Source organism: Thunnus maccoyii, chromosome 5 (assembly GCF_910596095.1).
Source record: "Thunnus maccoyii chromosome 5, fThuMac1.1, whole genome shotgun sequence".
Taxonomy (NCBI): domain Eukaryota; kingdom Metazoa; phylum Chordata; class Actinopteri; order Scombriformes; family Scombridae; genus Thunnus; species Thunnus maccoyii.
Window position 1 is genome coordinate 1,745,236 of NC_056537.1, and position 27,885 is coordinate 1,773,120.

Sequence of the window (27,885 nt, forward strand, 5' to 3'; positions counted from 1 at the left end):
TGAAAACACAAAGGGAAGAACAAAACATGACAAACAAAGGTCACTTTTATAGTTTGTAAGTGACTCACTGCTCCTCTCCGGCTTTGTGTTTTCTTGTTCGAGTCGATAGATCCCGGGGCTGTTTTCTGCTCCATAGATAAAAGTCTGTGTCGGGGGTTTTTGGTTTTTGTTTGGCAGCTGTTCAATGCAACAAGCAAATCAAATAAAATCTAACCAGCAATAACACGTCGACAGTTAAACCATAAAAACCATTAAAGTCCTACCCACTAATAAATCTGTCTCACCGAGTCTGTATTAGTTTTTACAACCGTACATCATCCAAAACTGTGATTTGATACAGCTAGTTTCAAGTTATATCTCTTTATTGAAATAAAGAGATTGATTAAAAGGTCAAAGGTCAGCCATAGAGTATTTATAGAAACAAAGTTTTTGAAAATGGCTAAATAAAAGCTAAACTTGATGCTTTTTTTATTTTTAAAAGGGAAAAGTAAACTATGAATGCAAAAAGACAATGTATGTTGGGTCAAATCTTTCTGGTTGGGCTTTTTTTCAGATAAGACACACTGACAGATGAAATCATAAAGAAAATATTATGTTGTCGCAGCAGTAAACAGGTTATAAGGATTTACAGACTTCAGTAGAGAAAACGGACAGTTTAACTATACAGGCAACATCCAATATGACAAAGTATTTTTATCAATTATCTATATAAACATGTAAATGACCATCTATCTATCTTTCTCTCTCTCTTGCAGCTGAAGGATATCCATACAGGAATCAACGCAAGTTCACAGAAGACATCGACTGGTCGTACGCAGGTGAGTCAGACAGGAGCAGCTTTCTCTGTTGAGTGATGTCAGTGACTTCGCCACGGCTAGTTGGTTGTGACGTTGTGCAAGAACATTTCCTTCCACTCGACACCTGAAAGCCTCTGTGGCTGCAGATATAAACAAAGGAAAAATGTAGTTCCATGGTTGGTATGCTAGTTGTCAGCTAAAACCAAACTAACAATGTGTTAGTCAGTCTCTCAACACTTCTCTGACTTCCCTACTCTGTCTGTGTCTCTCAGCACTGAGCCTTCTGGTTCCTACTGAGGAGTTTAATCTTTAAAGACAGCTCATGAATATATAGTTTCATTTTTTAAGAAGGTAATTTCCTTAAACAGTTGGACACTGTAGTTTTTAGCAAACATTACTCAAACAGGAGGAAGTAGAGAATTTGTTGGGAATGAATCCACGTTTGATGCTCTTGTGAGTTTTTCTGGCAAATAACGTTGAAAGATATCTACTTGATTTAAGTCAAATAAATTACAGTGTGTGTGTTCATGGTGGTGAAGGAACATGTCACCCAGTGCAGCGGTGCGGCTCATTGACGTGTTTTTAATAAATATATCAAGCAATACTCGTTAGTAGATCAGTTCATTGTTCACCAGATTAACATTTTGGTCTTTTCATGGGATGAAAAATATAGAAAAACATTGTGAATCACCAGGTAGATTTAGAAATATGTTGATTCTAGACACTTGTAGCAAAGGACAAAGAAATTGTGTCGGTTTCAAGCTTTTAATATTACTTTAAATTCATCATCAGGTCAAAAAAACAGTGTGTTTGGTCTTATAATGGGATGTTTTTTTTATGATAACAAAAATATGAAATATCAGAGACTATGACCACATGTGTGACAACATGGTGTTTCTAAAACTTATAATCTGACATATATAAATATGTGTTTCTCAAAAATGTATGTTTGAATCAACAAACAGGTTTGAAATTGTGAACAAGTGAACGGAGATGTGACTTGATGTCAGCGTGCTGACTGTGTGGACCAGCAAAGATCATATTTGTTCAGTCAGAGTTTGATTTCAGGAATTGTTGGACTTCAAGTCTTTTATATAAACCAGACAGGACGGACCAGTGAGGCTCTTTGGCTTAACAATTAAAGAAAATGAAAAAAGGTCCCAAAATTGTACCCTGGTGGACTCCACAACTTCTAAGGGTTAACATGGAGACACACAGTAAATACAATGCTGTTACAGTTACTATATTACTAAAGCATAGTGCCTTAATAGGCAGACTCCAGTCCAGATCCAGACCAGATTGAATAACAATTAAATCTAGACTGGGAACAAATTTCCACTGCGACCTGAGCCGGAGAGTCACATCCCGTCACCTCAACTGTCATCTTCCAGCCGCTGTAGATGCAGAGTGAGGATCTCTGGCACAACTTCACCTACTTCTACGGTGCATGGAGAAGGGAAAGAAGTCTAGAAAGATGAGAAGTCCAGCAACACTTGTAGTATGAAGAACAACTTTATTAGTTGACCAACGCGTTTCGGCTTGTGGCCTTCATCAGGGTCATCATAAAACACATTACAAACACCATTTAAATAAAGTAAGCTGGGTATGAAAAAAGGTTAAAAAAAAGTTTAAAAAATATATATATAAAAGACAACCAATCATGTACATCCAGACACATATCAGCAGCCAATGGGACATCTACAAAGATGGGTTGGATATATAACCCAAGTATCACCCTCTAGTTGGACCTTTCTAATAAATGGACCAAATATGGTGTCACCCATGTCCTTTCTTGGACAACGATTGGCCTGAAGCCACGTGACCATATATCCAACCTATCTTCCGGCCGCTGACAGGTCGCCACAGTTAACAAGGTTGTTGTCAGATGTCGGAGCTCCTGTTGAAAAAGTAAATTTTTATTTATTTATTTTTATGGTCAATCAGAACTGGTTCTTATGACATGTTGATCACGTCAGAAATGTTAAGGGGCATAACGGAGCATATTTTGAGACGTCTCTCCTGGAAGACATGAACAGTGTTTCAAGTATTTATTTATTTAACATCAACAGTCAGCTTGAAATTGTTATTTTTTTGATTTTGGGTTGCTATTGGGGGGTTGTTGCTCTGGATGTACTTCTGGATGTACCAGTAGTTGAAAAAATTACAATATAGTGAGTCGTGTTTACAGTCATGTGGTCTCCTGGGTGTTTAAGAGCTTTATCTCTTCTTGCTCTTTGTTCTTTCCCACATTAGTGAAACTTTTTTTTGTCCCGCCTACAGCTTCCACACCTTCGGTATCCTTCAGTCTGAATCTCGTATCAGCTCATTATAGCAGCATGAATAGATTCTGTCAGAACAGGCAGGAGCTTAAACAAATGTTTGCTTTTCTTTTCTGAGCTTTGAGGTATGTGTGTTGCCTTTTTACTGTGAAATAACCACAAACATGCTGGAGCAGATTCCCTCTGACATGGAGCAATCATGTTAAACAAGTGTGTTTTTCTTTAGATGTTGAGGAGACAGATTGTGTGGCCAAAAGTATGTGGACAGCTTTCAGCATCTGGCTCAGTTTGGGCCCCTTAATTCTAAAGCGGGTAAATCTTATCTTACAGTGGTATTTTAGATAATAATGTTCCAAGTTTGTGTCTCCAATTTGTGTTTATCCTTTTCCTGTTTCAACATGACAGTGCTGTATGGGTTTTTGGAAGATCTTATCACCCAACATCAGTGTTGGACCTCACTAATGTGGCTGAATGGGAGCAAAATCCCTGCAGCGACGTCCCAACATCTGCTGGAAAGGCTGAAACCAGAAGAGTGGAGGCTGTTTATAGCAGCAGATTAATGCTCATGGTTTTAGAATCACATGCTCAACTATCACATATAGGGCAATTATTTTCATTTATGATTAATTTGTAGTTTACCGTCATAGGGGACTAAAGAAACTAGAAAATATTCACATTTGTGAAGCTGGAATCAGAGAATTTGGACATTTTCATGATAAATTATCAGAATAGTTGTCTTAATAGTTGACAACTAATCATTTAATCTAATCTAATCACATATAGCTGGAATATTCAGATGTCCACATGCATTTGGTCATGTAATGTATTTCAGATGGTGATTTAGTGTGCAGTGCCTTTGACATAACAAAGTTTCCCAAAGTTTCCAAAGATACTAAAAGTGTCTAAAATGATGCTCAAGACATCTAAACATCATATAGCTTCAATGAAGAGCTGCAACAAATACAGAATAATGTACACTGTTTGTGATATATAGCCATGTAGTGGAAACTAACTCCAACTTTATAGCTACTTAAAAGTAAATTGAAGGTAAATATTTAGGCTTCAAGAGCTGAATTTACATTTATGATCCTATTTAAAAGTACATATAAGCAGAAAGTCAGTTAAACTATGAGAGGCTTCATATTAAATTCAGTTTTAAGACAAATCGTCCTTTTAATCTCTTATATATACAGTATATAATCTTTACAGTATATTTTTCACTTTAATAGCCTCTTAAGCCTTACTCATGTTTGATCTATTTCCAGTCATATGTATGTATTTCCAAGTTTGGTGGTTTTTATCTTCAGTATTTTCACATCATTTAGAGGAAAAAACGAGCTACAAGTTGAGAAAAGCACCAATAGACACCAATTGATAGCAGTGTGTGAGTGCTTCTGAAGCATCCATTTGTTCAATCAATCAATCAATCAATCAATAATGCCAACTCTGACCTCTGTTATAAATATTACAGGACAAGGCTGATGTTGAAGAAAATTATTCAAGTCCTTGTTCAAAGTTTGCTGTGGTGGAAGTGGTTTAATAGCATTCAGGAGATGCGGCGAGCTTACTGGTCTGATACAGTAGACTGACCCAGAGCAGAAGAAATGGAAACACTTTATACTGTAAGATCTGGAAACAAAAGGTAGGGAGGGAGGGCCTTTGTATACAGGATCAAGGCAGCGTAGTGGGGTGGGGGTGGGACAGGAGGGGGCAGGGATACTGCATTCAGACAGGATCAAAAGGGTCAAACCAGCAGGGGTCAAAGGCAGGAAAGACACACAGTTGGCATCTTGTTGATCAAGGAGTTGATCCCAGACGTCACTTGATTATCAAGTCTCTGCCCTTCACTGAGGAACATCATAAATACATCACAACTGCTGATCTGTTCAGTGGACAAAATAGTTTTCAAGAAGCATACAGGAAGAAAAAAAGGTGTATTTTTTATTCAATGAGTCTGTCTGCTTGAACTTTATTAGTCATGATCACCTCGCTAATGCCATTTTTCCCTCAATTCAACATTTTGTGAAAGACTCCTGCATTAGCCTCTGTCCTTCTTAGAGAGAGGTGAGTCAGGATGTGTTAGCCTAGCTTAGCATAAAGACTGGAAGCAATGGGAAACAGCTAGCTTGGTTCAAATAGACCTACTGACATCTCTAAATTTAACACAATAAACACGTTGAATCTCATTTGTTTGATTTGTTTGTTTTCACAGTTCATAGTTTTAGGGGGAGTTACATGCTAAAACTGTCTCTAAACAAACAGCAGTGTATCTTTCCACCCTGAACTTCTGTGCAGCATCTCCGGCTGTAGCGCTGTCATTGAGCCCAGGTTTTGGTTTTGGTTTCTTTCCTGGCGTGATGCCACCAAACCTGGCAACCTCACTGTCACAACAAGACTTGAGGAAGCACATAACTCCCTGTTAAACCACCATCTGACTGGAGTCCAAGACATGAAATTCCAGTCCACACCTCTGAAGTGTGTTTGTGTGATTTGGAGGAAGATAATAATAGACCTTGAAAGGTGACGCACGACATACAGTACATGTGTGACGTCAAAATCACTCCAGAAATGCTCCAAAACACATGTGGACTGGCCTTTAGGCTTTTAAAAACTTTTCAAAATCTACAGAATATTAAGTATAGTAACAAAAAGAGGAACTTTGGCACTAAAAAGACTGTAACATTGAGAGATATCTACTTGATTTGACTCATTTGGACGCTGAAGCTTCATATTAGCTTCAGATAAACTTTTAAACACATTTTTTGCACAGAAGGAGGACTGTGGATTTTGTCCTCCATCACTTCCATTGTAAGGTCATTATGAAGGGATCTTCTAATGGTCAGTATGAACAGGAGGAATGATTACAGCGAGAAAAACAGCTTTAATGTTCATTTGGGCTCCTGACTGTTGGTTTAAACATACTTGAAAAGTTGTGAACCGTCTTGTAAGCTCCTAATAGTTGTTAAATACTGATTGAAGTTAAGATCCCACAAAAGTTTTTTATTGTCTTTTTTTTTCTTTTCTTTGAACTTTTCTGCCACATGTTTTATTCTACAGTATTTTAAAATGAAACTCAGAGAATCCACCCTTTGGTTTAAGTGTGGGTATGTTTACAGCTCCTGTGTGTGTGTGTGTGTGTGTGTGTGTGTGTGTGTGTGTGTGTGTGTGTGTGTGTGTGTGTGTGTGTGTGTGTGTGTGTGTGTGTGTGTGTGTGTGTGTGTGTGTGTGTGTTCTCCATTGATATGCTAATATCATCTGCCCTGACCCAGAAGCCTGTCTGACCTGGTTGGGCTCTTTTGTGTTGTCTGGAGGAAGAAGCTCTAACAAGCCAATCAGAGCGAAGACAGAGAGTCATGTGACCACCGATGCACCTGCTGACCAACACAACACCAGCTGTCTGAAACAACACTACAACACATAATTAGCACAATAGAGTGAAACAGCTGCAAACATCTGCAAGATTACTGAGACGGTTCATTACTCTGAACATCTGTGTTTCTGGAGGAATGTGGATGAAATAGACTCTCAGACTGGTGTTTACTGGTTTAATTTAGGTAAAGAACGCCGGCTGGTGACTTTTATTCAGGTTATGTTTACTGAGCAGACCTGCACTTTTCCAGCAGCATCAGTTTACAATGATAACAGGAACAGTCATAAACAGAACAGAACAATATAATAATAATAAAGGTCAAGACATTAAAGCAGTTACAGGCAGGTAGATGATGATTACTGGTCTTGAATAAAGTTAAACCCATCATTTAGATATGGAAGGTCGAAGAGGAAAACTTCCTGTCTGAAAAATGCACTTTTTTGAGAAAACTGAAAAAAAGTTTTCTTGCAGAATGCTATTTGTTAAGGATACCCAATACCTAATACACTGTTTTTGGACTATATTACTATATTATGTTTAACAATACCAATTAGGTCATATGTGTCAAACTCAAGGCCCGCGGGCCAAATGTGGCCCGCCACGTCATTTTATGTGGCCTGTGAGAGAAAAAGGTCTGATTGTAAAATAAATAAATAAATAAATAAATTTAAAAAATAAGTCAAAAGCGGGCATTGACGGAAAACTACATTTCCCACAATGCATGCGATTATGTTACCCAGGAAGTGACGGTATCCCGCCGCTAGACCGCAATGTATCAACATCAATGCGATTTTCCCAACAAGTAAATAATGACCCCAAAATGTCCAGAAAGAGAAAAACTGATGCAGACGGAAGGCAGTTTCAAGAAAGACGGGAAGGAGAAAACATGTTTGTGCTTCAAGGAGAAAAACCGGTCTGTCTTTTGTGTTATGAGGCGTCTGTGGTCAAAGAGAACAATCTACTGAACACGGAGCTGAGGATGCCAAGAATATTCTGCCCCTCTCAACTATGACAAAAAAGTTTTGAACAAAGTTAATGTCATAACTTGTGTTTGATGTTATTTTTCTTTATTCTCTTGGATAGTTTGATGGTTGATTGATGGAGTCATGTGTCATAACCTGACAAATTAAAAAGATTTATGTTATAATTACAAAGCAACAAGCAAACATATTTTTTTTTACATCTATGCAAATATATATATATAATATTTGTAACTTGAATAAGTAACGCATTCACAGTTATTTAACATTAAGGAGTAGTTACATTTATTTTACATTACATTTAGTTACATTTAAAAGTTACATCTGGCCCTTTGAGGGCAACGATGATGCTGATGTGGCCCTCGGTGGAAATGAGTCTGACACCAAAGTGAAATCTGCCAATCAGAAAATTCTGCAGACAGGAGTTTTTGTGCTTTGGCCATCGATACCTTTATTATAACGTGGTGGGAGAATTGTTTGTCATCTGGGAGGGAATAAGTTTTAATAAGGGCATGAGGGCTGATTGGTGGATCAATATTAGAAATAATGAGCTCATTTTAGGAATCAGTGCTTCACTTATTGATGGTGAAGAAACTCTATGAAAGTTCTCGTCACTGAAGATAGTTCATTATGAGTCTGACTGTGTGTTTGGGTTCCCTTAATCATGTTGCATAATGGAGAAGAATCTAAACACCTAAAGTGCATAAAGCTTTTGCACAGTACTGTATTTACATATAATTCACAAAATTACATTCATTAAAGTACTTATACTCAGGTTTACAAGTGGCACTTCACACTAACTGGATTGAAAAAGATGCTAACAGTGAACATAATCCAGCAGGCAGCAATAACGTTTCCTTTGCAACCTTCTCGACTAAACAATGTAGTGGAGAATAACATACTTTTATTAGCGACCCTGTCTCCTAGAAATTACTTTATACACCAATAAATTGCAACGGCAAAGACGTTTAGCGGGAAAAGAAAGCTGAATTATGTTTCCTGTCGTCGTAATGACAAAAGTTGCAACACAATGTAACTGTGAGAACAATGAAGTATGATTTAAATGTAATTTCTATGAGACTGAAGTGATGCTTGACTGTGTCTCTGGTTTATTTATTTGGATTTTAGACATTCGGCTGCAGTTTCAACGAGTCAAACAGAAAGACAGCAGCTTCCACTCTGCGTCTCATCTCCTAAATGTTACCGTGTCCGTCTCAGAGATGTAACTCTGAGCAGATGTGAACTAGTCCAGACACACTGCAGGATATACGAACAGAACCTCACATGCTGCTCAGATTATTTTTCAATAAACCCCAAAATAAAAAAAAACCTGCTCTGATCTGTAGATCAGTCTGATGTGAACATGAGCTGCTGGATTAAATGTGTGTGGTTCAGTTTGAGGTGCAGCTGAGACACACAGTGATTGAATGAATGAACTCCTCTGTTGGGGATAATTTGTATTCCCGGCTGAAACACTTTCCATACTGTATTTATGTCATAATAATCATGTCAGCCTGTTTTCTGTGTTTGAAGTGAAGAAGAAACCCGATGCTGAGCTCTCGCTTTTAGCAGCCGAACGCTGCAGGCTGTATTTCAGAAAAGTCTGCTTGAACATTAAAAAAAAAAAAAAATATTGGACCTTATTTGACCTTATGAAAGCTGTAAGAGAGAAAAATGTGCGCTGATATTAGCGTTAAAGCCGGCGAGCAGCAGAACAGCTGGAGGTTATTAGCTCATTAACTGCACACCTGTAAGCAGTTATTGGAGAATTACTGAGAGAGAGAAGTCTGCACAATATCATCTGCACCTGTACAGTGAAATGCTTGTTACACACATATAGCTTTTACTATTTCTGTTTCATTTACTCATTAAAATAAGCTTACTGTCCAGCTGCCAAATTCTAAACAAGAGATCAAGATTAGAGATTGTTGTGTATGCTTTTTGTGATTTTTCTCTTAATTATATGCTGTTATGAAGTCAGATGTCTGTGCTAAACATGGTCAAAGTTTCACAACTTGAGATGGAGATATGTAGAAATGCTCCCTGCAAGTCAAAAGCCAGGGCTTCAACCTGACATGAGATGGTCACACATGCTGTCACCTCCGTAGCCTTCGTTGCTAAGGTTGTTGCTGTTCTGACTTTTTTGGAAGCTAACTCTTAAATCCTTTTTGATGTTGGAGCTTTCCACAAAAAAAAAAACAGCTTCATCTGAACACTTGTTTCTGTCTGTCCTCCAGGAACATTAAACCAAAACAACTGGGCCAAGAAGTTTCCATCCTGCAGCAACGCCAAGCAGTCTCCCATCAACATCGAAGAGAACCTGTCCCAGGTGAAGCTGCAGTACCAGAAGCTGAGGTTCGACGGCTGGGAGAGCCTGACGACCGACGGCACGACCATCAAGAACGATGGCAAGACTGGTGAGAACAATCGGTTACTGGTTGTCATTTTAGGTAAAGCACATATGTGTCTGTAGAAGTATTTACTTCTGAAAAACTAATCAATATATTGCGATAAAAGTCCGAGGAGAGCAGCAGGTGAGCCAACTGTCAATCAATGCCTGCACAGCAGACATCAAAGCTACTATAAGTCTTCAAATCATCAGCAAATGTATTAGAGAGCCTGAATTTAGAGATTAAGACCAGAATGACTCGTTGAAAACAATGATTGACTCAGTATTTCTAGAGAGACGTTGAGGCTTTTTGAATGGGAGTCAGTTGGAGCAGCTAGCGGCCGTTAGCGGCACTTTAAGGTACAAACTAAAACCATCTATTTTCTTTTTTTATTTCCTTTCTCCTCCTCTTTGTCCCTCTTTCTCTTCCATCCCAAAGTGTTGACCTTCTGTTTTTTTTTTTTCTAATGACAGTTTCTCCTGGATAGATACTGAGCGATAAAGCCTTTTCTCATACAGCGGTGTCCTGTTTATAAAGGATACAGTTACCAGTTCCTCATTTGACAGGATTGAGAGCCTTTTATATATTTCCTCTCTCTAAGTGGCGTGAAACACAATAACCTACAGTGTGCATTCAAGGCAATTGTTAAGTGAAATTGTAGACAAGAGAGAGAGAGAGAGAGAGAGAGAGAGAGAGAGATCCCGCCTCGCCTTTCGAAAAGCTCCAAACAGACGAGTCCAGCGCTTCTTAGCAACGGGACTCTCAGCGAAAATAAGAAGCACTCTGTTGTGGTTGTTGTTCGGTCGCCAGCTGCACCAAAGGCTTTTATTAATGGAGATGTTTGGTGGACAATCTGAGCACGATTCAGGCCGACAGTACTTAAACCTGTTTTTATCAGCACACAAATGGGCCCAGTGTAGGTTCAAGGCACAGACTGCCATCCATACAAACTCTTTATAAAGCTCTCGGCCTGTCAGGAGCATACACAGCCACAAATGCACGAGTTCAGTTTTAAAAAAAGAGAGAGATGATGGACGGAGCGTATGGATCGCTCCGTGCCTTTTTTATAAACTTTTCAACACGACTGAATCAACGACAAGTTGAGTCAATATTTGTCCTCCCTTGAGAGGAAATTGGATTTTAGACAGCGGGTTAAATGAAAGCATAATAATACAGACCGCAGACAGCAAAGAGAACAGTAATGAGACCAACCACATACAGACCAAAGCGCTGGAAAGAATGAAAACGCACCAAAAGCAAACACAGGCCTCAGTGTGACGAGGACGCGAGTGTTCAGTTGATCGATGGCTTTACAGACATTAAAGACCGGGTTTCGTGAGCGCATTCACAAGAAAAATAAGTCACACGCTCCTTATCCTTTCAAGGTGGTGGACTGAGATGTACAGTATAGTATAGAAGATGAAAGGGCCTTTATTTAGACCATCAAAGAATCCTCAAGGGAACCTTTTGTTGGGTCAAACAAAGACCGACCTAAAGAAGATCCTCTTGTTGATTGAATCATTGTTGGATGAGTCTGATACAGGTGTTGGTGGAGTATTATCAGATGTACAAGTCTTCTGATCTTCTTTACATTTATAATCCATCAGTTTCAGTGAGAGGTTGGAGGTTGGGCTGTGTTGTGGTCAAAAGCTTTAAAATCCACAGACAGATTTTATCTGGGTGGAAAAGTTTGTAGAATTTTATTAAACTAATTTGGCTCCTTTTGTTCTTCATCTACATGATTGATGGTCACAGCATCTTTGTTTCAACATCTACGTTCCTGTTTCTTTTGCTTATTTATTTCATATAAATATTTTCCAGCACTTACAGACAAAAATGGTTAAATTAAATGTTAATAAACCTAACTTAGTACAATTTTTAGGTACTTGTACTTTACTTTGTTATTTCTATTTGATGCTATCAAACTAGCTCCACCTCCAGTTCCTCCTCTCCCATTAATCATCTCACCACCCCTCAGATTTATCTGCTGACCCTTTGGAGGGGCCCGACCCCTAGGTTGGGAACCACTGGACTAAACTAGCTAACTGTATATAAAGTAGTGTAAACTAGCTCCACCTCCAGCAGCTACAACAGTAACATGCTGCTCTAACAGTGATGCTTCACTATTAATAATCTAATGATGTCATATATAATAATATATCAGTCAGAGGGACCAAACCACTACTTTTACTGCAATACTTTAACTACATCAAGCTCATAATACTTATGTACTTTTACTGCAATACTTTAACTACATCAAGCTCATAATACTTATGTACTTTTACTGCAATACTTTAACTACATCAAGCTCATAATACTTATGTACTTTTACTGAAATACTTTAACTACATCAAGCTCATAATACTTATGTACTTTTACTGTAGTAGGATTTTTCTTGCATGACTTTTACTTGTAATGGAGTATTTTTACATTACTGTGTTGGTACTTTTACCAAGTAAAGGATCTCAGTACTTCTTCTACTACTGGTGAATATCTAATTCTTACCTTTTCATTGGAATTAACTCCATGTTTCAGGTCTCATCTACAGGACTTTTTGGTAGTTTTACTTGATGAAAAATTGAGTTGTAAAAATCATAATGGTTTGGTTTTATGTTGTGGATTCCTTTCTTTCTCCTAGTTATATTTTTCATCAGTTGTATAATATGCTAATCTTATTATTAGAGATTGTGTTTATTTTATTGTTGGCAGATATTATTGTTAATTATACTTATTTTTTCCGTATTTTTTTGTCTTTTTTCAATATTCTTCTGTATCTTTGTGCTAATTTGTATATATTTATTTTCTTTTTTTGATAAACTTTAATTTTAGATATTGTTGCTTCTTTTTTTCCATTTTTAGTGAGATTTCTTTATAAGCCTTTTTGGGGGTTTTTAAAATTTCAACAGCACAATCCTTTTTTTTACTCCTTTAATGCATTATGAGATTTTTGTCTTGTTATTTGAGCATATAAATACACTTTTTTTTTAAAAAAAAAACAACTAAAACTAGAAGAATTAAAATTCTAAAAAATGAAAAAAAAAATTCAAAATGCAGCATAAAATTCATTCAGTCTCCATACAATCTGTGTCTTCTCTGTTTCCAGTGGCGGTGGATGTGGACGGAGACTTCTATGTCAGCGGAGGAGGCCTCAGGTCAAAGTTCAAAGTCGGGCGCATCACGTTCCACTGGGGGCGCTGCAACGCCTCCTCGGAGGGCTCCGAACACAGTCTGGATGGAGTCAAATTCCCTCTAGAGGTGAGACATCTTAAAACACGGAGCTCAGTATCCGTAAAGATACTTTCAGATAGCGAGCTTTTGCTTTTATTGTTTCCAGTGTGAACATAACTGGAGCTGTTTGGCGGGTCCATGTAGTTCCTACTAGTAACCAAATCCCGGGTCCTAATTATATTCAAATTAATCAATTATATGTCAAACAAGGTTCAGATCTGTAGCTCTGTGGTTTGCACTGACTCAGCCATAAAATCCCTTTTATTCGACACATCAAGATAAAGATAAAGTTCTAAGACTCAGTTGTTTTAACCCAGTAAACTTATACTTATTGTATATTATTGCTCAGTCATTAATGTTTACAGAGAGAACAATAGCAGGAGTGGAAACTCTCTAAACGTTAGCTTGTTGCTGACATAACCACAACCCTTAACATGGAGCTCTGCAACTACAGAACAGAAGCATATTTGAAAGCCCAGCTTATCTCTAGTGACACATGACTGGACTTGCTGGTGTTTGTGTAGCTTAACATATTTCTGTTTGCTCCAATAGATGCAGATCTACTGTTATGAGGCTCATCGCTTCGACTCTTTAGATGAAACCATCAAGGCCGGAGGCAGAATCACAGCGCTCGCCGTGCTGTTTGAGGTGAGCGCGTCTGTGTGGGTGACAGTTAATCAGATATCCTGATAACACTGAGGCCTGTTTATAGGCTTGACTGTCATTTCTCTCCCATAACAGTAAAGTATGAATTAAAAGGCAAATGACCTATTCTGTGCTCTGGATGTTTGCAGAGATGGAGCAGAGGAAGTAGTTTGTGGTAGAAAGTAAAGTGGTCGACAATGTAAAAATTAAGACATTTACATTTAAATTCCACACTGGGCTCATTTCCCAACTCACAACAACAAATCATCTCCTGGAGAGGAGATTTAACTTAACTTAACTGGGGCCAGAACTTGAAGTTAACCTGAATTAAACCTTTTTTTAGCTGATAACCGTCACTTAACCAAATCAGTATTGATACCTGGTAAAGTTTAAACTAAATTGAAGTGACTGGTTTACAGCTAAACTAAACTGTTAGCTCTCTGAAAGTCAAGTCTGTTTTATTTATATGACGCCAAATCACAACAGAAGTCATCTCAGGGCACTTTTCACATAGAGTCTAGACTGAACTCTTTAATTACAGAGAACATTCCCCCATAAGCAGCACTTGGCGACAGCGAGAAGGAAAATGGGAGGAAACCTTGAACAGAACTGGACTCTAGGTGGGCGGACATCTGCCTTGACCAGTTGGGTTGAGAGAGAAAGAAGGAGAGAGAGAGAGACACGAACCACTCTTATTTTACCAGCTAAACTGGACTTTTAGCTAACATTAGTAGAGCTGCAAAGATTCACCAACTATTTTGAGAATCGATTCATCGTTTTGAGTCATTTTTAAGAAGACAATATCCAAATTCTCTGATTCCAGCTTCTTAAATGTGAATATTTTCTGGTTTCTTTAGTCTCTATGACAGTGAACTGAATATATTTGGGTTGTAGACAAAACAAGACATTAGAGGACGTCGTCTTGGACTTTGAGAAACACTGATCGACATTTTTCATCATTTTGTGACTTTTTGTGGATCAAACAACTAATCAATAAATCGTGAAAATAATCGACAAATTAATTGATAATGAAAATAATAATTAGCTGCAACCTTAAACATGAGCCAAACTCCTTTAACAGCTACATAAAGCGTTATCTATACTGAACCACTTTGAGTTGGATGTTTATTTGAGCTGGTAGCTAACTTGAACCAGACTCAACTGTTAGCTGAACTCAAACTCAGGGTTTACATTACATTAAGGTCAGGATTAATGTCCTCCAAATAATATGCACTTTTTTTCTGACTATCTTTGGGCTATACAGGATGCACATCAGGGATGCTGTCTCAGTTAGCTCTGGGCTAATAAACTGGATTTTCCACTTTCTGAGTTCTAAATCTGGAACGACTGTTGTAAACTAATGGGGATCTTAGCTAAGCATTGTGTGAACAGCAGTGGTGGAACAAGTACTCAGATCCTTTACTTAAGTAAAAGTACCAATACAGCAATGTAAAAATACTCCATTACCAGTAAAACTACATTTCAGAGGGAAATATTATACTTTCTCATCCACTACATTTATCTGATAGCTTTAGTTAGTTTTCAGATTAAAAACAAAGTTCTGATGCACAAATCTGTTTTCAGTTTTTGGACTTTGGACAGCATCTTTTCTTTGTTTTATGACATATTGGATAATTTTACCTCCTTCAGCACTGAACAAAACCATGTGAGAAGTTTAGAGGGAAAAATCACTATTTGGTGGAGCTGTTAACAACTCATAGACATGTGAAATGTGACCCCGACTACACACTGCTTTTTGTAAGATGTCAAAAGCCAAAAAGGTTGGAAACCACTGGTTTCATCTTTAACAATGTGTTGTATTTTAAAAACTTGTTATATTATCCATTGTGTCAAATCTTCATCTGAAAAGTAACTAAAGCTGTCAAATAAATGTAGTGGAGTAGAAAGTACAATATTTCCCTCTGAAATGTAGAAAGTAGCATCACATGGAAATACTCAAGTAAAGTACAAGTACCTCGAAATTATACTCTATTTTTGTATGTACAGACTTGAGTCATTCCAGAAGGTGTATCTGAGATGCTGAAAGTTGGCAGGTTTAAAGCAGAGAAGATGACTTTAGTGATGACTTCTTGTAGGGGAGGAAAAAGTTGAACTGAGGAAGTGAATCAGAGTCACTGCAGAAGTATCAGCAGCGTACAGCGGTTATACCTCAGTGACTGCAGTGTGTTTGAACAGTTTGATTCATATTTTTGGCTCGGGAATCTTTTTCGAGCTCTTGACAGTGTTTTCATGCTCGATGCCAGGGGTTCGTACCGACCGTCATGCATACTTGTCTGTCTTTTCCTGCGCTCTGCTTTGTGTAGTCATGTTGCCTCCGGCTGCGTTGGCATGTTCGAACCAACAGAGGCCATGTTGGAACGAAACTCAGAAGAACGTCTGATGTGAAGCTCCAGGCTCTGTTTGTGTGTGTGTGTGTGTGTGTTTTGTGGACTGCAGGTTGGGTGGAAAGCAGGGTGGGAAAACTACCAGCCAACACAAAAAAAGCTGGTGAATTTTGTTTTTGTGCTCTGCCAGCTGCTTTGGCAGGTAACTTGGCCTTCCTTAGGACATTTTTAACTTTCCAAAATTCATGTTGCAAGGAGTCTGGTGGCTTTGTCGTTGAAAAGGCACCTGTTATATAACCTGAAAGTCTTGTGTTTGAATCTGGCCTGGAGGTTTTATCATATGTCATCCCCCCCTTTTTTTTTACCTCAGTACTTTCTCTTTGCATTGTGAAAGAAATAATGCTTTAAAAAAGTGGTACCATTATTCCACTTTTATTTAGCTTAACTTTCACTGAGCACAGTCCTTTAACTTTGACTTCCAATGATATTCATGTGTGTAGACAATAGTGATGGAAGAAATATTCAGATCCTTTACTTAAGTAAAAGTACCAATACAACAATGAAAAAATACTCCATTACAAGTAAAAGTCCTGCATGAAAAATCCTCCTACAGTAAAAGTACATAAGTATTATGAGCTTGATGTAGTTCAAGTATTGCAGTAAAAGTACATAAGTATTATGAGCTTGATGTAGTTAAAGTATTGCAGTAAAAGTAGTGGTTTGGTCCCTCTGACTGATATATTATTATATATGACATCATTAGATTATTAATAGTGAAGCATCAGTGTTAGAGCAGCATGTTACTGTTGTAGCTGCTGGAGGTGGAGCTAGTTTACACTACTTTATATACAGTTAGCTAGTTTAGTCCAGTGGTTCCCAACCTAGGGGTCGGGCCCCTCCAAAGGGTCAGCAGATAAATCTGAGGGGTGGTGAGATGATTAATGGGAGAGGAAAGAAGAAAAAACAAAGTTCTGATACACAAATCTGTTTTCAGTTTTTTGGACTTTTTCTCTAATCTTTGATTTTTGCTGAAATATTGGATCATTTGAACATTTATTGAAATGAAAGCATGTGAGAAGTTTAGAGGGAAAAATCACTATTTGGTGGAGCTGTTAACAACTCATAGACATGTGAAATGTGACCCCGACTACACACTGCTTTTTGTAAGACGTCAAAAGCCAAAAAGGTTGGAAACCACTGGTTTCATCTTTAACAATGTGTTGTATTTTAAAAGCTTGTTATATTATCCATTGTGTCAAATCTTCATCTGAAAAGTAACTAAAGCTGTCAAATAAATGTAGTGGAGTAGAAAGTACAATATTTCCCTCTGAAATGTAGAAAGTAGCATCACATGGAAATACTCAAGTAAAGTACAAGTACCTCAAACTTGTACTTTTGTACAGTACTTGAGTAAATGTACTTAGTTATTTTCCACCATTGATGGACCAAGATGACAGAAAAAACTCTGGTAGATTTCTAAGCTGATCTCCTGTTCAGGTTCAGGTGATGAACATCACCCTTCAATGTTTCTACTACAGCCCAAAGTTACAAATAATTACAGCTGTAGTTTCCTCTAACTGCTTTAACTTCAGTCAGCTTGATTCAGGATTTAAATGTGAGGTTAAAGCCAAATTCTTCTGCTGTAATGTAACTTTCTTTGTGTGATTCTGTATGTTTTATAACTACATCTATGTGTAAATATTGATTTCTAACCTACTAATGTTGAACCTGGTCTGTGTTAAACTCTGCAAGGCATCAGTTTCAGAGTCTATATGAGGTAATTATGTTTTTTTTTCCTTCCTCACAGACGAGTGATGAAGACAACATGAACTACGCCGCCATCATAGACGGTATCAACAGCGTGAGCAGATACGGTACGTCAGCTTCCTCTTCTTCTTCTGTCTCTTCTCTCATCTCTTCTTCTTCTGTTGCGTTTTACTCAAGTCGTCTCGTCTGCCGTCCAGGAAAGAGCTCCGAGGTTTTGCCCTTCGCACCGCAAGGTCTCCTCCCGAACTCTACGGAGAAATATTTCATCTACAACGGCTCTCTGACCACGCCGCCCTGCAGCGAGACGGTCGAGTGGATCGTCTTCAAGAACACTGTGACCATCTCAGACGAACAGGTGAGGAAAGCAGCATTTTTAATAAATGGCAGTGACTTTGAAAACCATCACATTGTTAAATTTGAGCCTGTTGCACAATGATGAACTGTCCTACAGTCCTGTTGTCAATAACCTTTCAGTTTGGTATCAAGAAGCCTTTTTTCAAACCAAATGTGACAAAAACCAGATTTTAGACGTCACCATTCCTCTCCTGGAGACACTGTGATCAGGTGGACATTGTGGAGTCTTATAAGTACTTAGATACTATAATAGACAATCAATTAACCTTCGATAGTAACACCAACAAGATCTATAAGAAAACCCAGCAGTGTATTTTTTGTTTCATGTGGACAGGTAATTGTTTTATCCATCTTTTATTTAATCATTTCTTAACATGTAAAAGCCTAAAACCTCCTTAAAAATACTAAAATACAAAGTCTCCATGTAATACAAATGCAGGATGTTCATACACTAAAGCACATGTTGGAGATGCAAACATATAAACTGTTAATCTAAATAGCAAGCGTTCCTACAGTAGGAAGTGTATCAGCATTTAACACAGAATAAAGATGGATTACCTGCAGAATGTCAAATAAGTTTAACTTGTCTCCAAGCTGATTTTCAAAGAAATGAATTGAAACCAACAGACACACCTGTAAGGAAAGAAATCAATATAAAAACTGGTGAAACTGATAAACAATCAACAATGAAAAACGCTTCTTTATTTTACTGTTGCTGTGCAACGTTTGGATCAATCTGATCTTCTTCAGGCACAAACTAAACATAACCGCCGGTGTGATCCATTAAGAACCAGACGTCAGCTTTTGGGTTTTGTTCAAAATGAAAAAAAAACAAAGTGACACAATTACAGAAATGTCTGTAAACAACCTTTTAAGAAACATGTTCAAGGAACTGAAAGGAGGAATTATCATACCAGAGCTCAGGAAAACACACAAGTACTGGGGCGAGGCTGTCAACAGGCTGTCAACAGGCCTGTAATGTGTGTGTGTGTGTGTGTGTGTGTGTGTGTGTGTGTGTGTGTGTGTGTGTGTGTGTGTGTGTGTGTGTGTGTGTGTGTGTGTGTGTGTGACTGCCCTCGGGCTACTTGTGATTGACAGCCATACATAGGCAGTCATTACATCAAACAACTATTGGCTCACAAAAGATCTTTACGGTGTTTAAGCCGAAACAAACTGATGCACACACACACACACACACACACACACACACACACACACACAGATATGTGTACTAATATGTGAAAACACACACACACACACACAAAAGGTTTCCAACAAAAAGGTTGCAGTGTGACGCCTGCTGAGGCTCAGACGTCAGATCTTTCTCTCTGAACACACAGCTGTCATAAGCCAGGAGGCCACACACACACACACACACACACACACACACACACACACACACACACACACACACACACACACACACACACACTCATGTTTGTACAACTTTATTAATCCTGTACATCATGTTAATTCACACAACACGTTACCGTTTCAATCATCCTGTCATGATGTAAGCGCTGAACGTGCACACAGAACCTCCGGCTGGTTTTGTCCATCAACGGCTGCAACTAACGACTGTTTTCATTATCAATTAATCTTTTGATTATCTTCTCGATTAATCTGTTAGTTTTTTGGTCCATAAAATGTCAGAAACATGTCGATCACTGTTTCCTAAAGCCTCAAGGTGACCTCCTCCAATGTCTTGTTTTGTCCCGACCAACAGTCCACACACAGCTGGAGATTAATTTATTGGCTGGCAGCTAATTGATTAATTGAGTAATCATCGCAGCTCTAATTTGTGTCACTCAGGGCTATTCTTTTCTAATAAAGACATAAAATGAGTCATCAGAGCCAAGTTAATGAAGACAGATTCAGCTCATTTACATTCTCCTGTTACACTTTATTCAGTTCAATTTAAAACAAATGTATTGATCCCTGTAAGGGCAGTCATATATATATATGCTAGCTGTTCCAGGTCTTCAAGGATTTCCAGGTTTTGTCCAAACCCCCATGACGTGTCTCTGCTGGTCTACATTCCAGCAACTAATAGTTTAAAGTCACGACTTTAACTACCGTAAATGGTCTTAATGGGCTCTGCTGCTGCTGTGTGAGTCACATGATGAGTGTTGTGTAACTGGAGGGAAGTGACTCACCTGAGCAGGTACGCAGGTAGAACGCAGGTTAAAGGACTATTCCAGCAAGAATTAAGGCTCATTCACTTCCAAACTGCTGCAGTGTGATGTGAATGATTTACACTTTATTTTAGTAGTGCTGTTATAAAAGACATCGAGAGTCACTTTGATGTGTTTATTGTGTTTTAAAGGATGTTTCTGGTGATTTCTACGTTTTTTACTTATTGTCAACAAATCTCATGTGCAGAGCCGAACCAGTAATGAACTGGTCTGATAAAATATGGGTACATTTTAGAAATAATCTCCTTTAATTAGTCTATTTATTTGTTTATTTATTCAGAGATATAAAGACTCTACTACACTGAGTCCTCGGACAAACTAGGAAAAGTGTTTAGTGCTGTTCTTTAAACACCTATTGGCCGCCACTATACATGGTAGTACTCCAGAACTGAAATGATCAGATGATTAATTGATTAGTCGATTGACAAAAACTAATTAGCAATATTTTTTAAGCAAAAGTTCACCGGTATCAGCTTCTCACATGTGAATATCTGCTAGTTCTCCACGACACTTAATTCATCATCTTTAGGTTTTTGATTGTTGGTCAGAAAAAAACATTTAATGACATTTAATACACTGATCTATCAATCCTCTATTAAAGTAAGAAATTATCAGATTCATTGATAATAAAGATATAGCTGGTTGCAGCTGTTACACTCCTATGATGCAGTAATACAACCTCTCCCTCAGCTTCCTGTGTGCAGTTTGATAAAATACAACTTTACAACACGTCTATATAAACTAAAACTATTAAAACTAGATTCTGACACAGAGTCCCTCTTCAAGACCAGGACCACAAGATGAAGGATGGTGGATCTGTCAGAGTGCTGCAAATGTTTAACTCTCCTGTTGTCTTTGTCCTCCCGGGTCAATTTTGACTCCGGAGGACAAAAGTCCACAGATGCTATAAATTTTAATAAAACACCTAAAATTCAGTGAAAGTAGTGATCATTACTTTTACTTGCAAAGTGTTTGGTATGGAACCATCCATGCGATTTTCAGGCAATTAGATGAAAGAAATCCACATTTCTGATATAAAAACATTTGAAAACGGGTCAAATTTGACCCGAGTACAACAGGAGGGTTAATAAATATATGATTAATCAGATGATAGGGAGTAAATCTGGGCTTTTGGAGCCACTTTGCTCTGTTGGGGATCCAGCTTTGGTCTGGATTTTGTCAAAAAGACAAAATAAAATTAGTTTTTCTGAAGTAGCTTTAATAGTTACACACTTCTCAAGTTCCTCTAGTTAACTAGTGTAGCTCTGCTGTAGCTTAAAATCCAAGTGTTGAAACAAAGAACCAGTGTGTCAAAGAGAATGGAATTAAACTGGTACTGCTATTATTTATTTTTATATATTACTATTATTTTACTATTATATAACTATTTTTAGTATTGAGTGATGGAAAGATTCATTAATCGTGTTTCGAGAGAAGCTTTTCCAACACTGCTTACGGTTTTTTTCATTCATTTACAATAATGTTGTCACTGTTGGAAATAAAATGATCAATCAGCGTGATTCATATCATGTGATCGGCTCCTGGTCCCTCAGTAAGACTCGTCGCTGTTATTCAGAGCGTCATGTTGTTATTAGGAGCTGACGGTGTTGTTGTGCTTCCTGTGTGGCAGCTGGAGATGTTCTGCGAGGTGATGACGATGCAGCAGGCCGGATACGTGATGCTGATGGACTACCTGCAGAACAACTACAGGGAGCAGCAGCAGCAGTTCATGGGACAGGTGTTCTCCTCCTACACCGGCACCGAGGAGGTCCTCACACCAGGTACGCAGCCACATCAGCGGCCCTGTGGGGCTGTAATATTTATATTTTATGTAATATTTGGGACACATCAGAAAACATAATTGTGGGATTAAGAGCGAGGTTCCATTAGTGAGGTTAAAAATGTAAAAAAGTAAAAAAGTCTTTGTTTTTCTCATTGACGATGTTACATGAGTCACAGTTGAGCTCTTCTACAGTTTAGAGCAGCATGAAACTCTCCCAGTTAAATCATCAGTACTGAAAATGTGTGACTACAGAGTCCAGAAGAGGCAACAGAGGAAAAAAAAAACTAATTTGTGCTCTCAATTTATCAATTTTGCCTTTTCCTCTCTTGTAAAGGGACACTGAATGCATTCAATTTGTCAGAAGTGTTTGAAGAAAGCGCCAAAGACATTTCCTCTGTAACGTCACTGATCTTTTCATGTGTATTAGTTTAGTGAAATCTGCAGAAGCATTAAAGTTTATACAGCAAAACAGTTTTTTTCCTGTAGAATATGTTTAAAGGGTAGATTCACTATTCTTTAAGTGTGCCTACAGTCAGGTGTCCATATGAGCAGTGAAAGAGGTTTTCCTCGCTGTAATCATTCCTCCTGTTCATACTGGATATTAAAAGATCCTTCAAATGTGCTTTCAATGGAAGTGATGGAGGCCAAAATCCACAGTGTGTCCACACAGTCATTTAAAAGTCTGTGTGAAGCTTCTATTCAGCTTCATCAGTCTGAGTTAGTCATATCAAGTGGATATCTGACACATTTACAGTCTTTTTAGCATCAAATTCCCTCTTTGTGTTTCCTCGGACAGTGTTTCCCTGTTGAGCTGCAGGTGGAAGTATAGTAACAAAAAGAGGAACTTTGGCACTAAAAAGACTGTAACGTTGAAAGATATCTACTTGATTTGACTCATTTGGACGCTGAAGCTTCATATTAGCTTCAGACTGTGGATTTTATCCTCCATCACTTCCATTGTAAGGTCATTATGAAGGGATCTTCTAATGGTCAGTATGAACAGGAGGAATGATTACAGCAAGAAACACAGGTTTCACTGTTCATTTAGGCTCCTGACTGTTGGTTTAAGACACACTTGTGAACTCGTCCTTTATCTCAGAGATAACACAGAGTTTTGCTTAAAGTATATCCATATATCTTAGTCCAAGATCAAAATAAAATCTAATAAATCTAAGTAAACCATAGTGAGGATGTACACTGGACGAGAGAATAGAGAAATATCTAGTTCTTTGATTAAAAAGTCAAAGGTACAAGCGTTCGTCCACCCCATTAATGGACATGAGGGGGACAAAATATTAGGAACACTTTCAATATAACACACTCCAGTAAAAAACCACCCACTACGACCTCAATACTATAAACATAAAGTAGAATTATCACCTTTCTGTCAATGTCAACAAAAACTGAAACGGCGGAGCTGTTGTATTGGATTGCATCGAGTGTTTATCTTATAAATATCGTGGTTTTATACTTATTTTATTAGGATAAGTTCTATTCTATTTAATTGTAACACACATTAATGTTCCTCATTAATGCAGCTTGGTTTTAGACCTCAGCCTGAGTGTAGAATACCTGCTCAGTGCTAATTAAAGTCTAAATGGATCTCAGAGACGAGTGCATCGCAAATGATGGAGAATAAAACGACAGCAGGGTAAGAATAGAACCGCAGTGACCTAAATAGAAGCTCGCTGACAGCGGGAGGACGGGTGACTCGGTTGACCATCGATTTTCACGCCGCACGCTGGTTCTACTCGATAATTATTAATGAAGTGGTATTGATCTTTGGGGGGGGGGGTTTTTGGGAGCGCTTGTTCTGGTATTTGAGACCAGTGTATCGTTTGGTGTTTATGATCTGAAGAGTTATTTATATCTGTTGGCAGCTCAGATGTCCGCTGGAAAAAGTTGTTTGTAAAAGCTGATTTGTGTTGTCAGTTACACTCTCATCACATCTAATTAGGAGGTTGAAATTAAATCATCCCGCCATCGACCTTAGACCCTCTGAGAGAGTGAGGAAAAGGTCCCAGAACCCCTTACAGTCAGATTACTCATGCTCAGTGAATTTCATATTATTAGCATTATATTTAAACTGTTATTATTGGCTGAATAAATAGTTTGAAAGACTATTTATTGTATTCTAAAAAACATTATTTTAGCCGCTGAGCTAAAGCCAAGCCTGCAAAAGCAGTTCCAAACGCTGTAATTACACTAATGCTGAGGAGTCCAGGTGAAGTTAGGTGAAGATAGTAGAAAATCAGAGTGAAAGCAGCTGTTGATACATGGCCAGTAATTATAATAGTTAATGTTTTTTATAAATGAAGAAGCATTTCAGTTGTGTAGAGGAGTGAAAAGTACATTTCCCTCTAAAATGTAGCAGTTAAAGTATCAAATAGCATAAAATGTAAATACTCAAGTAAAGCACAAGTACCTTAAAATTGTACTTAAGTACAGTACTTGAGTAAATGTACTTAGTTACTCTAACAGGTGAATAAATGCTCCTATCAGACATGTTGACTTATGTTCTTCTGGCTCATTCTGCCCTCTAATGGTTGAAGCAGCAACAGATGCAAACTTCCTCCTCTGGAGCCAATCACAGTCACAGTCAGTGGTAGATTCATGCACACGGCTGATTTTCTTTCCAGTATTATAGCAGCTCTGACATTTTCCCTTTGATCCCCTAAAAAAAAGAGGATAAAGGTCAAAGGGTGAAGCCAGTGAGAGCAGAGCTTTACATGTTCAGCTCTGACCGGTCTGTTCGGTACGGGAGGAAATGTGTCAGTGTTTTGGGGGGGGGGCGGAGGATGGAGCCTCCTCCTGTCTGTTGTCATTGATCATCAGCCCCCCCCCCCCCTCTCTAATCTGTGTTAATCCCAGACCGCAGTGTGTCTGTCATCTGCATTACTTCTGCTCCTCTAATCTCAACTCTGACCCAGAATCGTTCTCGGGGTGAAGCAGAAAACACAAGAAGGAACAGGTTTTACACACACAGAGGTGCAGACCAGGGTCATTTAATATACAATTATTCATCATGTGACAGACAAAATTACTATAAATACCACATCTTAACACATCATAATCAACCCCTTCTTCAAAATTACTATATACAAAATAATAACCTTAATTGATGCAATAATTATAAGAGAAATAAAAGCAGAACATATAATCATCTTTTCACAATATTCTTTAGAAAATGTTCTTTTTTATTTGAAGCCATTAATGAGTTCATTCACTCATCATCAGAAGGTGTTGGTTATGTTGATTATGATGTTTTTTATACAGTTGCGCTCATAAATTTACATAATCTGATAGAATTTGTGAAATATTGGCCATTTTTTGGAAAACATGACTGATGATGCTGAAAGCTTTTGTTTTATTTAGGGATGGTGGTCAGGTGAAGCCATTTATTTTCACATAATTGTGTTTGCCCTTTTTAAATCATATTGATAACTGAAATCACCAAAATGGCCCTGATCAAAAGTTTGAATGTTTGGCCTGATAATAAACACACAAGTTGATACACACACAGGTTTAAATGGATATGAAGGGTAAGTTTCCACACCTGTGACTTGTTTGATAAATAGTCAATGAGTTTCTGCACATTTCATCCAGGGCTGCTCTTTATTGGATACTGAGATGAGGAAAGCAAACGAACTGTCAAAGGACCTACGAGAAAAAGGGAGTTGAACTTTATAAATCAGGAAAAGGATATAAAAAGATATCTGAAAATGCCAATCAGTAGTGTTCAAGCTCTGATAAATAAGTGGAAAATTAAGAATTCTCTTGATACTGAGCCACAGTCAGGTAGAACAACAAAGATTTCAACCACAAGTGCCAGGAAAATTGTTCACATTGCAAAGAAAAACCCACATGCAACTTCAGCTGACAGTTGCATGTGACTGTTTTAAGATGCACAATAAGGAAGTAAAAAAGAAAAAAAAAGGTGTTACTGTGCCAACGCCACAAAACAGCCCGCTTACAATACGCCAAACAGCACCGAGACAAGCCTCAAAACTACTGGAGCGATGGACTATTGGAGCGATGAGACCAAAATTGAGTTTTATCATCACAACTATAGACACTATGAATGGTACACATCTTGCAGATTCTGCCAGGGTATGTAAACTTATGAGCACAACTGTATACATATGGTGTTTATACTGATTTGTCTTTCACATGATGAATCAGTTAAAGGATAATTCTGGCAGTTTTGACAAATGTGACATGTTCCTTTCATCATGAAGAGTTTGGTCTCGTTAGTTTGTTTAGAAACGGCTCCAAAGACTAATAACAGCATCATGTTTTCAGTCTCTGGAAAGTATTTCCATGTGAGGAAGAGGCCACCGTGCATCAGTCACAGCCCAATTTTCTGCAAAACCAGTACTTTTACTTTAGTACTTAAAGTAAATTTAGCTGGTAATACTTCTATACTTTTACTTAAGTAGGATTTTAAATGCAGGAATTTTACTTATAATGAAGTATTTGTATTGATACTTTTACTTAAGTAAAGGATCTCAGTACTTTGTCCACCGCTGGGCAGGATTAGCATGAAAATTTGGAATTTGGAAGAATATTTCCCAACCTTATTCTGAATTTGTTCCCGTCTGTGTGTTTCAGTGTGCAGTTCAGAGCCGGAGAACATCCAGGTGGTGCCGTACAACCTCAGCAGCCTGCTGGTGACGTGGGAGCGGCCGCGGGCCGTTTACGACGCCAGCATCGAGAAATACTCTGTCAGCTACGGGCTGGCCAATGCAGAGAAGTCCGCCCCCTCTGAATACCTGACCGACGGAGACCAGGATGTGGTGAGAAAGAGTTCATAACACCAATAACAACTTCCTCCTCCAAAGATTGTTGGATGCATTATCCACTCAAAGCCATCGGTCCAACAGACCAGACCTCACTGAAAATCTATAAAGGACGAGTTGTGTCAAGTGTGTCTTAAACCAGCAGTCAGGTGTCCATATGAGCAGTGAAAGAGGTTTTCCTCACTGTAATCATTCCTCCTGTTCATACTGGATATTAAAAGATCCTTCAAATGTGCTTTCAATGGAAGTGATGGAGGCCAAAATCCACAGTGTGTCCACACAGTCATTTAAAAGTAGATGTGAAGCTTATATGAGGCTTTTTTAGCAAGGTGGGAGGTGACGACTCACCTTCTGCATCCATTTATTCCTGCAGCTTCCTAAAAGTGACACACAGGGGAAAAAAAACACATTGGTGCTGTAGAGATTAAAACCTATAAAAAAAAAAGTTCTGTTCTCTATAATCCAGTGACACATGACTTCTGAGTAGCCAGCTTGTTTGTGAATGGAAAGGTGCTTCAGCATTCTGCACACAGGACCTTTCTCTTGTTCTGAAGGAGGATTTTCACAAAAATGTTCACCTTGAGCAACTGAGAACACTCAGCTTAATGGAGCCGGGGCTCCAAGCAGGACACATGTCCGACCCCTATATGGGTCACCGTATCCTTCAACTGATAAAAAGCCCTTCAGCAGAACCCTGCAGCAGTCTGCTCTCCTGCTGCATTTAGCTCTTAAAGGACAGGTTCACAGTTTGTTCTAAAAAGTCTTAAACCAGCAGTCAGGTGTCCATATGAGCAGTGAAAGAGGTTTTCCTCGCTGTAATCATTCCTCCTGTTCATACTGGATATTAAAAGATCCTTCAAATGTGCTTTCAATGGAAGTGATGGAGGACAAATGTGATATCTGACACATTTACAGTCTTCTTAGCATCAAATTCCCTCTTTGTGTTTCCTCGG

The 27,885-nt window shown here is 38.3% G+C and overlaps 1 protein-coding gene across 5 annotated transcripts in view; it reads left to right on the forward strand.

Moving 5' to 3' along the window:
• Positions 1 to 27,885, forward strand: part of ptprz1a (protein tyrosine phosphatase receptor type Z1a) — a 105,562-nt gene that overhangs the window by 37,807 nt on the left and 39,870 nt on the right. For all 5 annotated transcript variants that reach the window (XM_042410733.1, XM_042410734.1, XM_042410735.1 and 2 more), the window contains exons 2-9: positions 756 to 818; positions 9,664 to 9,843; positions 12,920 to 13,071; positions 13,597 to 13,692; positions 17,842 to 17,908; positions 17,999 to 18,156; positions 21,981 to 22,131; positions 26,745 to 26,929. In XM_042410733.1, coding sequence (XP_042266667.1) covers positions 756 to 818; positions 9,664 to 9,843; positions 12,920 to 13,071; positions 13,597 to 13,692; positions 17,842 to 17,908; positions 17,999 to 18,156; positions 21,981 to 22,131; positions 26,745 to 26,929 — 1,052 coding nt within the window. The remainder of the gene's footprint in view (positions 1 to 755; positions 819 to 9,663; positions 9,844 to 12,919; positions 13,072 to 13,596; positions 13,693 to 17,841; positions 17,909 to 17,998; positions 18,157 to 21,980; positions 22,132 to 26,744; positions 26,930 to 27,885) is intronic.